This window comes from Asterias amurensis, chromosome 8, assembly GCF_032118995.1.
Source record: "Asterias amurensis chromosome 8, ASM3211899v1".
Classification (NCBI taxonomy): domain Eukaryota; kingdom Metazoa; phylum Echinodermata; class Asteroidea; order Forcipulatida; family Asteriidae; genus Asterias; species Asterias amurensis.
In genome coordinates, this window is record NC_092655.1 from 22364745 (window position 1) to 22377196 (window position 12452).

Genomic DNA, 12452 nt, shown 5'->3' on the forward strand with positions numbered 1-12452 from the left:
GATAACGATCGCGACGCAAAGAGAACGCGTTTCTATTGGTTGAATTGCTCCCTGCAGAATATGCACATGCTCATTCAACCAATAGAATGTTTTCTCTTTGTGTCGTTATCGTTCTCGTTCTCGTTCTCGTTCTCGTTCTCGTTCTCGTTATCGCTGCAGTAATACCAGGCCTTTAGGCCTAGTCTTAACTTAGGACTAGTCCTAGGAGATATTAAAAACTGAAGGCTAGTCCTAGGTTAGAAAGAGTTACTCGTCCTAACTCGAGATAAGACTAGTCTTAACTCTTTGTGAAATTCACGCCTGGTTATCTTATCAGAACATGGTTTACCCTTGGGGTTTAAGGATTGGGGTACTTTTGTTCAACACAAACCACAAACGTCCACAGATTTAACTTACACAGTTTGAAGATAATGATGGTAGAAAGCTTCCCTTAAAATATCACTTACTGAGGTGGTGTAATTTTTGAGAAACGAGTAAAACAATTTCACAAAAATGATTTTAGTCTCAGTGAAATGAAAAGAATTTTAGCTTATACAACAGATTAACGTGACTCTTGTGAAAACATTGCTCTTTGATTTCACTTTTTTGCTCTCAAAAACTTGTTGACTAATGAAACTGAACAGACCGTAAAAGTTGCTTCTACACTGACTCTGTTTGCACACAGTTTAAGCCTGTTCGACTACATGTATTTGAGAACCAAGTGAGAACGTGTGATGGGGGCATAAGGAGTTGACAATAATAAGATGTTATTTATTTTGTAGGTCGTTGTGGTACAGCGGTAGCGCAAAGAGCCAAGGCATTTGGGTTCAGCATCCTCTTCTATGACCCATACCTCGCTGATGGTATAGAAAAATCACTGGGGCTTACTCGTGTCTACACATTACAGGTAAATACAACCAGGGCTCAATATCATAGAGCTGCTTAGCGGCTGTTTTTGTGCTTAGTGGATGACTTTCATTTCATAGCGTTGCTAACTGCAAGCACATAAAAAGGCGTGCTGACCTTTCGGGGCTTACTGCACGAAAATGAATGGCGTAACAATCCAACTGAATGGTGACACGCGATATGGTCGCCAAGTTTTCTTGCTAACTAATTTTCTTGTTAGCACAAACATTTGGTTACCGTTAATCAGTGCTTAAAATTCTAATAAACAAGAAGGAATCCTTCCTAAGATTAATTCGGTGAGGTTTGCGGTAATACCATGTGAAAATCTCTCTTTAGTAGTGTTGGTTCTGAAAAGAACCTGTTGTTTACAAGCTCAACGTTTTCAATCAGTTTACTCCGATCGTCTTCTTTCTCCTTAAGACGATCAGGCCATCAGATCAAATGCTGAGTTGTCAACAATCGGTTCTTTTCAGAACCAACACTACCCAAGAGAGATTTTCACATGATTTCAATCAGTTTACTCCGATCGTCTTCTTTCTCCTTAAGATGATCAGGCCATCAGATCAAACGCTGAGTTGTCAACAATCGGTTCTTTTCAGAACCAACATTACCCAAGAGAGAATTTCACATGGTGTTACCGCTAGAATTTCACATGGTGTTACCGCTAACCTCACCTAGTTTCAAATCCCTGTTCCTGAGGTTTTCAAATCTTCACGTCTCTCGTAACCTCTCTTTGCTCAATTCTTATGCTAAATCTTTGATTCTCTTTCTTTCAAATTTGAATTAAACTATGTTGATTCATTTTGATTATTAGTTTTGCTACAATGTTAATGTGTTCATACATTAAATGAGTTTGTTCATTTGCTTCCCTTCTAGAGGCACTCCAATATAAGCTTTGGCTTATTAGTATTGTGCCCCCACAAAATAATTTTTGGGAAAAGTCCATATTGCACCTCATGATTGAATAGACCGTCATCATGTTGCCTCCATCTTGGTCATGTTCCTCGTATCAAATAACAATAATGCATGCTAATAATCATTTTGCAATTAGGAACCAGACTAGTTGGTTCTTCCAGCCTTGGTTTGGTAACATTGATATCAATGGGAGAAACTCAAGATGGTTGCAACGTGATAAATGTCTATTGTGTAACAATGAATTCAAATGCATCTGATATTTCTATTAAAAATGTTTACTGTAATGTCTCATCATCTTTGTGTATAAAGTTTTTAAAGGGTGTATGTAACTTTTGTAGGACAAAAAACACAATGTCCACAGATTTACACTAAACCTACACAGTTTGAAGATAATGATAGTAGAAAGCTTCCCTGAAAATATTACGTGCTGAGGTGCTGTAGTTTTTGGGAAATGAGTAAAACATTGTCATGAAAATAATTTTCGTCTCATGAGACGAAAATTATTTTAATCATTTACAAACAAATTTCCATGACATTGTTTTACTCATTTCTCAAAAACTACAGCACCTCAGTAAGTAAGATTTGAAGGGAAGCTTTCCACTATCATTATCATCAACCCCTGTAAGTTTAATGTAAATCTATGGACATTTTGAAAAAGTACCCAAATCCTTTAAACTAGGTTTTATATGAAGTTGTATTTTTTCTTGTTGCTATATGTCTTTTTAGAGATCTAATAGTGTAATTTTCTCTTTATTTCAATTGCTTGTTATATATTTCATGCCCATTCTGCTTTTAGAATTTTATACCAGTTGCTTTTCCGTTGTTTTGTGTGTATCTTATTCTCTCTCAATGTTTTAAAATGTGTACAGCTAAATCCTTGGCTTTGTACATGCAGTTTTTAAAGCAATTTTTACTTTGTATTCAAGTGTATTTAATCCAACTGTTTTTATATTAAGGTTGCAAATAAAACTGCTATTCTATTCTATTCTATTATATTCTTTTTAAGGGGTTATATGAACACTTTGTAAGTACTTTTTATAATTTGGAATTTCTTACTCTGCCGAAAAGGTTGTAGATTCCTTAAACTCCCATTCAATTTTATAGGCTTACAGTAGGAACATACTGCATGAAGTCATATATGTTATAATCATACTGCTTAATTAGGGTCTTGATTTATTTGCTATTATTTATTAGATTAATTTCTATAGCGTTTTAATTTGATACTTTTGTTTCTTTGGAATGATTTCTATAGCGTTCTAATTTTATACTATTGTTGCTTTACAGGATCTTTTGTTTCAGAGTGACTGCGTATCGCTTCACTGTTCACTCAACGAACATAATCACCATCTCATTAATGAATTCACCATCAAACAGATGCGCCAGGGAGCGTTCCTCATCAATACCTCGCGAGGAGGCTTGATAGATGAGAGCGCCCTCGCTCAGGCTCTGAAAGAAGGCCGTATCCGTGCTGCCGCATTGGACGTCCACGAAAACGAGCCGTTCACGTTCAGCGGGCCATTGAAGGAAGCTCCAAATTTAATCTGTACACCGCATTGTGCGTGGTACAGTGAGCAAAGCAGCACTGAAGTGCGTGAGAGTGCGGCTGGTGAGATTCGCCGTGCTGTGACCGGACGGGTCCCCCACAATCTACGTAATTGTGTCAACAAGGAATACCTCATACCAAGTAATCAGTGGACGGAAGTAGCACATCCACCTGAACTCAATGGCTCAGCCACGTACCGATATGCACCAACTGCACAAGTAGTGGTTCCACAACCTACCGGTACAGCACATAGTCTTGAGAATCACAGCGTGTCGGCACTTATGCTCACATCAAATCTACACGCTGATTCTACATTGACCCCAACACCACAACCAGAAGGGGACCAATGAAAGCAGGGAATACGGGCAATTACCAGTTAATATATAACCACGCCACACTTGCTAAAGAAAAACCCACATTTCTCCCCCATCTTCCAAAACAGCAGTGTATATTGAAAACAAAAAAAAGAAGGAATTTTTCAAAGGTAACTTTTGCTTCCTGTTTACCTACTCCCCCCGTCCGTTGGTGTGCAGTTGCTGTTGATTTGCCAGAGGCAAAAATCGCTGTCGCCAATGTACCCACCAACTTGTACTTCACCCTACCTGTATTCATCCATCCAATTAATCGTTGTTTTTTAAGAAGTCGTGCATGTGATGTTTTTATCTACTTCAAAGAAATGGAGGAGGGAGAGAAAAAAATAATAACTTAAAAAAAAAAAAAAAAAAAATCAAAAAAAAAAATCTGTGAAGAATAAATTCTTAAATATTTGTATGTACCACCACTGATGTTCGTTAGTGTGCATAATCGTTTGCACCCACTGTCAAGATATTGTGATGTTAAAGTGATCAAACCGTTTCCTTGTTACTTGTTAAAAATCGCTGGACCAAGCCTTATACTGGTTATACTTTGCACAGTGTTTTATAGTCTAATGGGTTTGTTTTTCCCTTGTTTATTCCTTGGGCGCCAGTCTGTGCCGTGTTTGTACCAAATGGGAGGCCTTCCTATTAAAGTAACTGCTGGATGATGCTACTTATCCACAATTTTTGCATATCAGTTTTTGTATTTTTAATTAAAATTGGACAAAAAAATAAACTAGGGTGAAGCAGTAACAGTAATGCATGCTGTATATTGTAGTTTTATATGAAGACGAAAAATTCCCTACTTGCTTCACATGTTTAACTCTATAGACGAGATGTCGATATTATTTTGAATTTTTTTGTGTAAATGCATTCATGCTTAAATAATGAGATATTGAAAGTTTCAACTTGGTCAAGTGGTTTGACTGCAGGACTTGCAATCACAAGGTTGTGGGTTCGAATCCCCCAGCTCACCGCTGATTTCACAATGACTAGAATAAATATTGTCGTCTAGTTGTGAATCACAATTTCTTGATTTTTGTTATTCATAATCATAGACGTTAAACCAATGTTTTTATGAGAGAGATTGGCTGTTGCCAGCTTGGTGTTTATATCCCTTGTGTGAGTTTACTGAGTTCCCTTGATGGGAAGACCATTCAAACAAACGAACAAACAAACAAACAAACAAACAAACAAACAAACAAACAAACAAACAAACAAACAAACAAACAAACAAACAAACAAACAAACAAACAAACAAACAAACAAACAAACAAACAAACAAACAAACAAACAAACAAATAAACAAACAAACTTAATGGGAGTCTATTCGGGGGCACAAGATTGCAGCAGACTTACCAGGTGTATCAGCTTACCGGAGATATGCGCATGCTGAGAACTGCGAAATCACGGGGAGTTTACGTGGGGTGTCTGCTGCCACCTAGTGTTCCAAAGTTTCTCATTCAAGGCACGAATGAGAATAATTAAGTATGGAACGCCTTTCTTGGTGGCATCTCATTAAGATTCTTGAAGTCAGAAACACAGCTTGTTCTAGACAGTGACAGTTTGCTATAAAAACAGATTATTTGGTTATTTTGGCTTTGTGTATTTTTACGAACTCGACAGCAATGTTACAAGTCCATTTATTGAACCAAAGTATCGGGCTGAATAAGCTTAGCTCTCGTCACTCGACCTCGGAAGGGATGCATTGAGAGACAGCATTGAGTGGCTCCCAAGTGTGACTACTTTGTGTGCACGCTTGTTAAAAACTTTGGAGCACTTGTACGGTGCTTGTAGGACACTTAGTATGGGAGTGCGAAAATGCAAGTCTTTTGATGCGATTCCTTTTCAAATGAATCACGTTTTTACACGGCCATGTTAGACATGTTGTATCACATGATCAAAGAAGAATGAGAGAACCCGACTTGATGCCTTTTTACACGTTCAAACTAAAGTGTGGATCAGACACATGCCTCATTAAAGGGGCTAGATTCCAGCACATTTTAATAAGTCGATTTCAGGGGATATGAGCGAGCAAGGCATGCTTGGAAAAAATGGCGCGGCGAGATTGATCACCCCTGGGAACGAGGTTGAGTTGTAGATCAATCTTTATTGAGCAAATCAATATATACAATACACCAATAGGCAGAGGATCAAGAAAGTACATGTACACTTAAGCCCAGGTCATTTATTATGACCAACAAAGTTGGCCATGGTAGAGTGCAGGGCAGACAAAACAAAAATAAACCCGAGCCATAACACCGAGAGAAAAGCAAGTTAATGAGCAACAAAAATAACTTCACTTCTTAGAACAAAAAGCTACAGTTGCAGGTGAGGTTGGTCAGTAGCACCAACTTTGCGATACCTTCATTCAAACCAATAGAAATATGGTGGTTTTTAACTGTTTGTTACTCGGGTTTGAAACAAATGCACTAAACCATCATGTGATGGTTACAAGGGCAGTTTAAACTAAACATCCTTTGATAGTTACATGACCAGTTTAAACTAACCATCATGTGGTAGTATGACCAGTTTGAATTAACCATCATGTGGTAGTTACATGACCAGGTTTAAACTAACCATCATGTGGTAGTTACATGGACAGGTTCAACAAACCATCATGTGATAGTTACATGACCAGGTTTAAACAAACCATCATGTGGTAGTTACATGACCAGGTTTAAACTAAACATCCTGTGATAGTTAAATGACCAAGTTAACAAACCATCATGTTATAGTTACATGACCAGGTTAAACAAACCATCATGTGGTAGTTACATGACCAGGTTTAAACAAACCATCCAGTGATAGTTACATGACCAAGTTTTAAACAAACCATCATGTGGTAGTTACATGACCAGGTTTAAACTAACCATCATGTGATAGTTACATGACCAGGTTAAACAAACCATCCGGTGATAGTTACATGACCAGTTTAAACAAACCATCATGTGGAAGTTACATGGGCAGGTTTAAACTAACCATCATGTGGTAGTTACATGAGCAGGTTAAACAAACCATCCGGTGATAGTTACATGACCAGGTTAAACAAACCACCATGTGATAGTTAGTTGAGCAGGTTAACTAAACCATCATGTGCTAGTTACATGACCAGTTTAAATTAACCATCATGTGGTAGTTAAGTTACATGACCAGGCTTAAACAAACCATCATGCAGTAGTTAGTTGACTCTTTACCATCAAGAGTATAAATCATGAAAACCATAATCATTTTAAAGAGGGAAACAAAATCAACTTAAAGTTTGATTTTACTTTCCTAAACATGTATCAGATATTTTTGTTTTGTTGTTTTGGTTTTGTAAAGTGGCAGTGAATTGTTGCTATGCCAACCAGTTGTTGACAGGTTAATCAGGCTTTGAAAGTATGCAACGTCATATCACTTGTGATTGGTTAATATCTGAAATGTGGTATATTTGAAATTTGAAATTAAAATGATGGTTTTCAAGTTAAATTGTTTCCATATAATGGATAAATTTATTGTCTTTGTTATTTAAACATTCAGGTATCAAGTTTGATTAAGTAAAGAGAAAAAGCAAATGGTAAACTTGTTAAAATTTGTGAACAGCTAACAATCTTTAATTTTGTTAAGTTTGTTTTCTTCAAAATCATGTTGAAAAAGATGCTTTTATTTTCTTGAGAAAGTTAAACTGAATTTAGGAAAGGTGTTTTTTGAAAATGTTTGCTTTGTTTATAACAAGAAAAAGTATTGTGGAACATTGTCTGATCTCATAAAATGGTAGGATGTTTTGTTTTGCATGCAAGGTATTCATAAACAATTACATTTCACAAAGCAACTCTTCAACCTCTCAAATTCCTTAATACATCAACTCGACACTTCAACTCTCAATATTTAATTCCTATTCAATATCCATTAATCCATAACCACTTTTAAGTCCGCTCTTAGACAATAGACCGATCCATTAAGCTCTGCCCTATTGCGTATTGACCAATCACAACCCAATGCGCCATTAAAAGTCTGTCAAAATAAAGTCTGACATGCGTGCGCGTATGCTTGGCGCGCGACAGAATTGTGCAGAATTGGCATTGGAGAGGCTCACGTGTTCTTGCTCAAACGTGCGCCGTTGGTGGGATGGGTCTATTCAATAAAATTGCATTGTAAACAAGAAATTCCTAATCCATAAAACGTTGGTTTTAATTTGACATCATAAGTAGGTTTCTTTCTGACATTTTCATGAAAAAAATGATGCAAAGTTGTTTTGTTTCTTCTGCTGACTCTTGTGTAATTAGTAACTCTTGACAGAGTTGAGCTCTTCAAATACAAAGTAGCTCTTTATTCTTACTAACTTAGCGTGTATCAAAGCCTCGTACATTTAGATCTGAAAATACTAGTTGAGCACAATATTGTAGATGGGTTTGAATCATAGAAATAGAACTCGGAGTACGCTGAGCTCGGCCACCCTCTGTATCGTCTGTGGACGCGGCGTATTGATACCAAGTGATGCGCGTGTATGGCAAAGTTAGCATTGCGTCACACGCGTGTATTACAAAATAAGCATCACGTGACACGTGTGTATGGCAGAGGAAAGATGGCATCGCACATAGATGGTTTCTAGTGTTTTCATTGGTCAATGTGACGTCTACTGTATGGCAATTAGCCATACACGCGTTAAAAAAATGCAGTATCGCGCGTCAAAAAGATGGTCTCACAATGAAACCGCACGCACAATGACACCTTCAGCGTTCTCCGGGTTCTATTTCTATGGTTTGAAAACGGGTTTGAAAATGGGCTATCCGTCCTAGTTCATAAAGGAAGAGAATTATGTTTCAGATTGTGGGCCTCTGCTCTTTCTGAAGAGTTGTACATAAAGTTACATTTGATGAAACTGGTTGTCTGACAATGAAGATCTCATTTCATTATACAGGTTTCCCTATCTTTAAAGGCACTGGACACTATATTGGTAATTATGCAAAATAATTTTTAGCAGAAAAACTTACGAGCTGTCGATAGTACAGTATAAACTATTGTGAGAAACAGCTCCCTCTGCAGTAACATAGTTTTTGAGAAAGAAGTGATTTCCCACTTAAATATTATAGACTTCAGGGCTGGCGCCAACACAAATTGTGCAGCAGTGCGTTTTTTTATATTTTTTTACTATTCTCTTGCAACTTCGATGACCAATCAAGTCAAAATTTTCACAAGTTTGTTATTTATGCACAAGTTGGGAGATACACGAAGTGGAAACCCTGGTCTTTGACAATTACCAAAGGTGTCCAGTGCCATCTAAGCAGGGTTTGAAACTTTGCATGGAAGTATGTTTAGGTGAGGTTTACAATAACACAATGTGAAAATCTCTTTTGAGTAGTGTTGATTCTGTAAAGCGTTAAAGTAGTCGGGGCCAATCACAAGCAATGTGTATTACATTCTATTTTGAGTGGTCAGGTGCTCTGGCTTAGCAAGAGTTTCCTGTGCTAAGCAAATTTGTCAAAGGAAAAGGAGTTGGTAACCAGTCAATAAAGTACAACACATGGTATTTTAGCAGGTACCCTTTTTTGGTAAGCAAATTTGCTTTGTGCTAAGCAATTTGTGTGCTTAATTGGCTCTATAAAACTTTTAGATCATGCAGCCAGCTTTTAATACAGCATTCAGGTTGAACAAGGCAACCCAGTTCTAGATCTGGCTACATTGGGACATCTTCTTGAATAAATGGGTTAACAAAAGTTGGGCCCAATCATGGCTCTGCTTACCGTAAGCAAAGAATCTGCACTTGCGGAAGCAGGGAAGTCTGTGCAGGGAAGTCAAGCATATTGCACAGGTTAGCGGGGAATGTTGGCTTTTGCGCAGTCCATGCTACTAGGCATTCCACGCTTACACAGCAAGCACAGAAACTCAGCGCTTGCACGTAAGCTGTGAATGATGATCTTGAGTGCAGAACTTGACGGGAGGCAGAGCCATGAAATTGGGCCCAGATTTTGTCAGACAATAATGTGAGATGGTTTGGATTAAGAGACTTTTTAAGGGGAATAGTGTATTATTTTATGGGCAAACCAAAGATAAAACTCTCTTACAGTAGATGTACATAATTGTGTTTAATACAACACTGAATCTTCCCTGGTTGGAGTGGGTGTCTTGTCGGTCTTTGAACTTATCAAAACGAAGCTGGTTCACTGTCTGGGAAATACAATTAATACTATCCTTCAGTTTACAAAAAAGAAACCAGACTATTGATCTTCATTCCAGCCTCAGGGGCCTTCCTCAAATCTCGGCTTGGCCCCCCCGACTTCAAGCACCGCCGTATGATGCTAAAAACCACCACCACGTGCAAAATACACGCTGCTCCAAAAGGAACAGGCCTGAAGGCCGAGTTGCATTTCACTGTGTAAGCAGCCCAAGCCGGAAACGGAGCCACAGACAGGGTTTGAGAAAGCCCCCTGTTTTAAGGGGTCATGTCAGACAATGGCTTGATCGATGAGAACGCCTTTTCTTCATAGTGTTTTGTTCACAATAAGCAGAGCCAGGAAATTGGTTTGAGTTTTGCGGCAATAGCTATGGCTAGATTTTCTTATCATCATGCATTGAAGTATAGGATATCCTAATCAAAACCATTAGCAACAGCCGTAGCCGGAGCTGCAGCCATCACCCCAAATTTTCCAGCTTAGAGCAAGTTCGGGTGAGCGGCTAGACTTGACCAGAGCCGTATATTGGGTTCGTTCGTTTAGCCATGGAGTGGTTTAGCTTCCCTGGGTCGACCCCAGTCTGCCCCGGTACGTTCGAATAGCCTTGACGGGGCTCATGACGGGGCTCACCTGGTCAGCCCCAAGTGCCCTGCTTGTGGAGTGGGTCACTTGGGGGTGACCCGAGGTGCATGCCGTCACCACGAGAGGGCCAGTGTGATCGTTCGATTAGCTCTTGTCAGGGACTCACCGGAGTAAGCATTGCGGGGTCGACCCAGGGGCTAAACGAACGCACCCATTGTGAACCAAAAACTGTGGCGTAAACCTTGAATTGACCTTAGTCGACCATGCTCCAGTGCATGGTTCGATATTGTCAACCTCCCTGTGCTCTATGGTTTCTGGTTAGTCAAGTCTAGTCTAGTCTAGTCGCACCCGAACTTGCTCTAGGCTGAAAGAAAAATAAGCTGGCACCATTTCCGTACTGAGTGTTAATATTACATCTAAGTATCAGGGCATCAGACCATACTGTGTTTAAGGTTTGTGCCATATGGCTTGCAAGTCAAGATGTAAAAACCGATCAGTGATTTAATCAACATTATTTCCAAGATGTCTGACAACTATTATTTTTGAAGGAGCTTTTTTCTTATGTCAGTGACTTGCAAGATGTTGCGGGTATGTTTGTGTATAGATATTGCTTTTTGCACAGATGAATCATCTGTATGTGCTGTGTATATGGGTTTTTAATAGAAGGAGTTACATGTCGAAGGGGTTACATGTTCCTGTCAATTATGAACACAAAAACATTGAAATCACATTATAATCACTTTGTACAAAACTGATCATGTCTTCAATTGTTGAAACTGTGTTTACTTTTTTATTGTTTGTTACAGAAAAAAAAAAAAGGCTTGAGATATTTACAGCATCAAATGTGTTGATGTTACTAGAGAGGATTTGAAAAGAATTATAAAAGCCAATGATTATTGTTGATATGTGCTTCTGAAAACCGTTATTAAACCAGGTATAATGCCATATATAACCATGTTCACGAGTCCTTTCATTCTTAAAGACAGTTGTCAAAGACTAGCCTTCACAGTTGGTGAATCTTAACATGGGCATAAAATAACAAACCTGTGAAAATTTGATCATAATTGGTCATCGAACTTGCGAGATAGTAATGAAAGAAAAAAACACCCTTGTCACACGAAGTTGTGTGCTTTCTGATGCTTGATTTCGAGACCTCAAGTTCTAAATCTGAGGTCTCGGAATCAAATTTGTGGAAAAATAATTATTTCTCAAAAACTATGGCACTTCAGAGGGAGCCGTTTCTCACAATAATACCATCAACCTCTCCCCGTTACTTGCACCGAGAAAGGTTTTATGCCAATAGTTATTTTAAGTAATTACCAATAGTGTCCACTGCCTTTAAAAACCCTCACCAGGGGTGCTTTTTCGCGGGTGTAACCAATACCCGTTTCGTTGAACTTGCCATGGGTTAAATTTGCAGCTGGGAATATTAATTTTGGTTTTTACTCGTACACCGATGTGTGTTAGCACTGTATACTCAGTACTTCCCCCCGAGTCCTGTGAACAAATATCACTGGCATGTTACTCGGGTTGGATTCGAACCCACAACCCTTACCACAACGATATGACTGACAACTGGCACCCATGACCGACTGAAATAGGTATTGGTTACGACAGCGAAAACGCACGCCTAGTTGTACCTGATTATTGGATGGATTTATCGGACTTAATAAATCAGTCTTATCAACACCATTGAATGTTTGTGGATATCCCACGAGAAAGACTCTGCTAGGGTTGAAATGTCTTGCCAGTACGAGACCAATTCCTTTAACATAGCACCATGTACAAGACAAGGTTCAGTGGCGCAAAATGCTGCCAATCGAACCAACAACAATCCATCTGAATTTTTTGAAAGTATAGGGAAACAATTACTAATCATTGATGTGTTTCTGTTCTGTGTCTGAAATGAAAATTTATAGTGACCTCTTAAAATGGTAAATTGGGAGATGTACATGTAACTCATCGGGAGATGCAACTTTTAGAGTTAAATTAAGTTTGTTTGTTTAGATGACCGGC

General features: G+C 38.6%; 2 protein-coding genes across 3 annotated transcripts in view; both read left to right on the forward strand.

The window, feature by feature from the left end:
* Positions 1-3693, forward strand: part of LOC139941093 (C-terminal-binding protein 1-like) — a 63621-nt gene extending 59928 nt beyond the window's left edge. For both annotated transcript variants that reach the window (XM_071937521.1, XM_071937522.1), the window contains exons 7-8: positions 762-886; positions 3085-3693. In XM_071937521.1, coding sequence (XP_071793622.1) covers positions 762-886; positions 3085-3693 — 734 coding nt within the window. The remainder of the gene's footprint in view (positions 1-761; positions 887-3084) is intronic.
* LOC139941087 (dynactin subunit 1-like) overlaps positions 1-12452 on the forward strand; it is a 344631-nt gene that overhangs the window by 189503 nt on the left and 142676 nt on the right. The window lies entirely within an intron of this gene.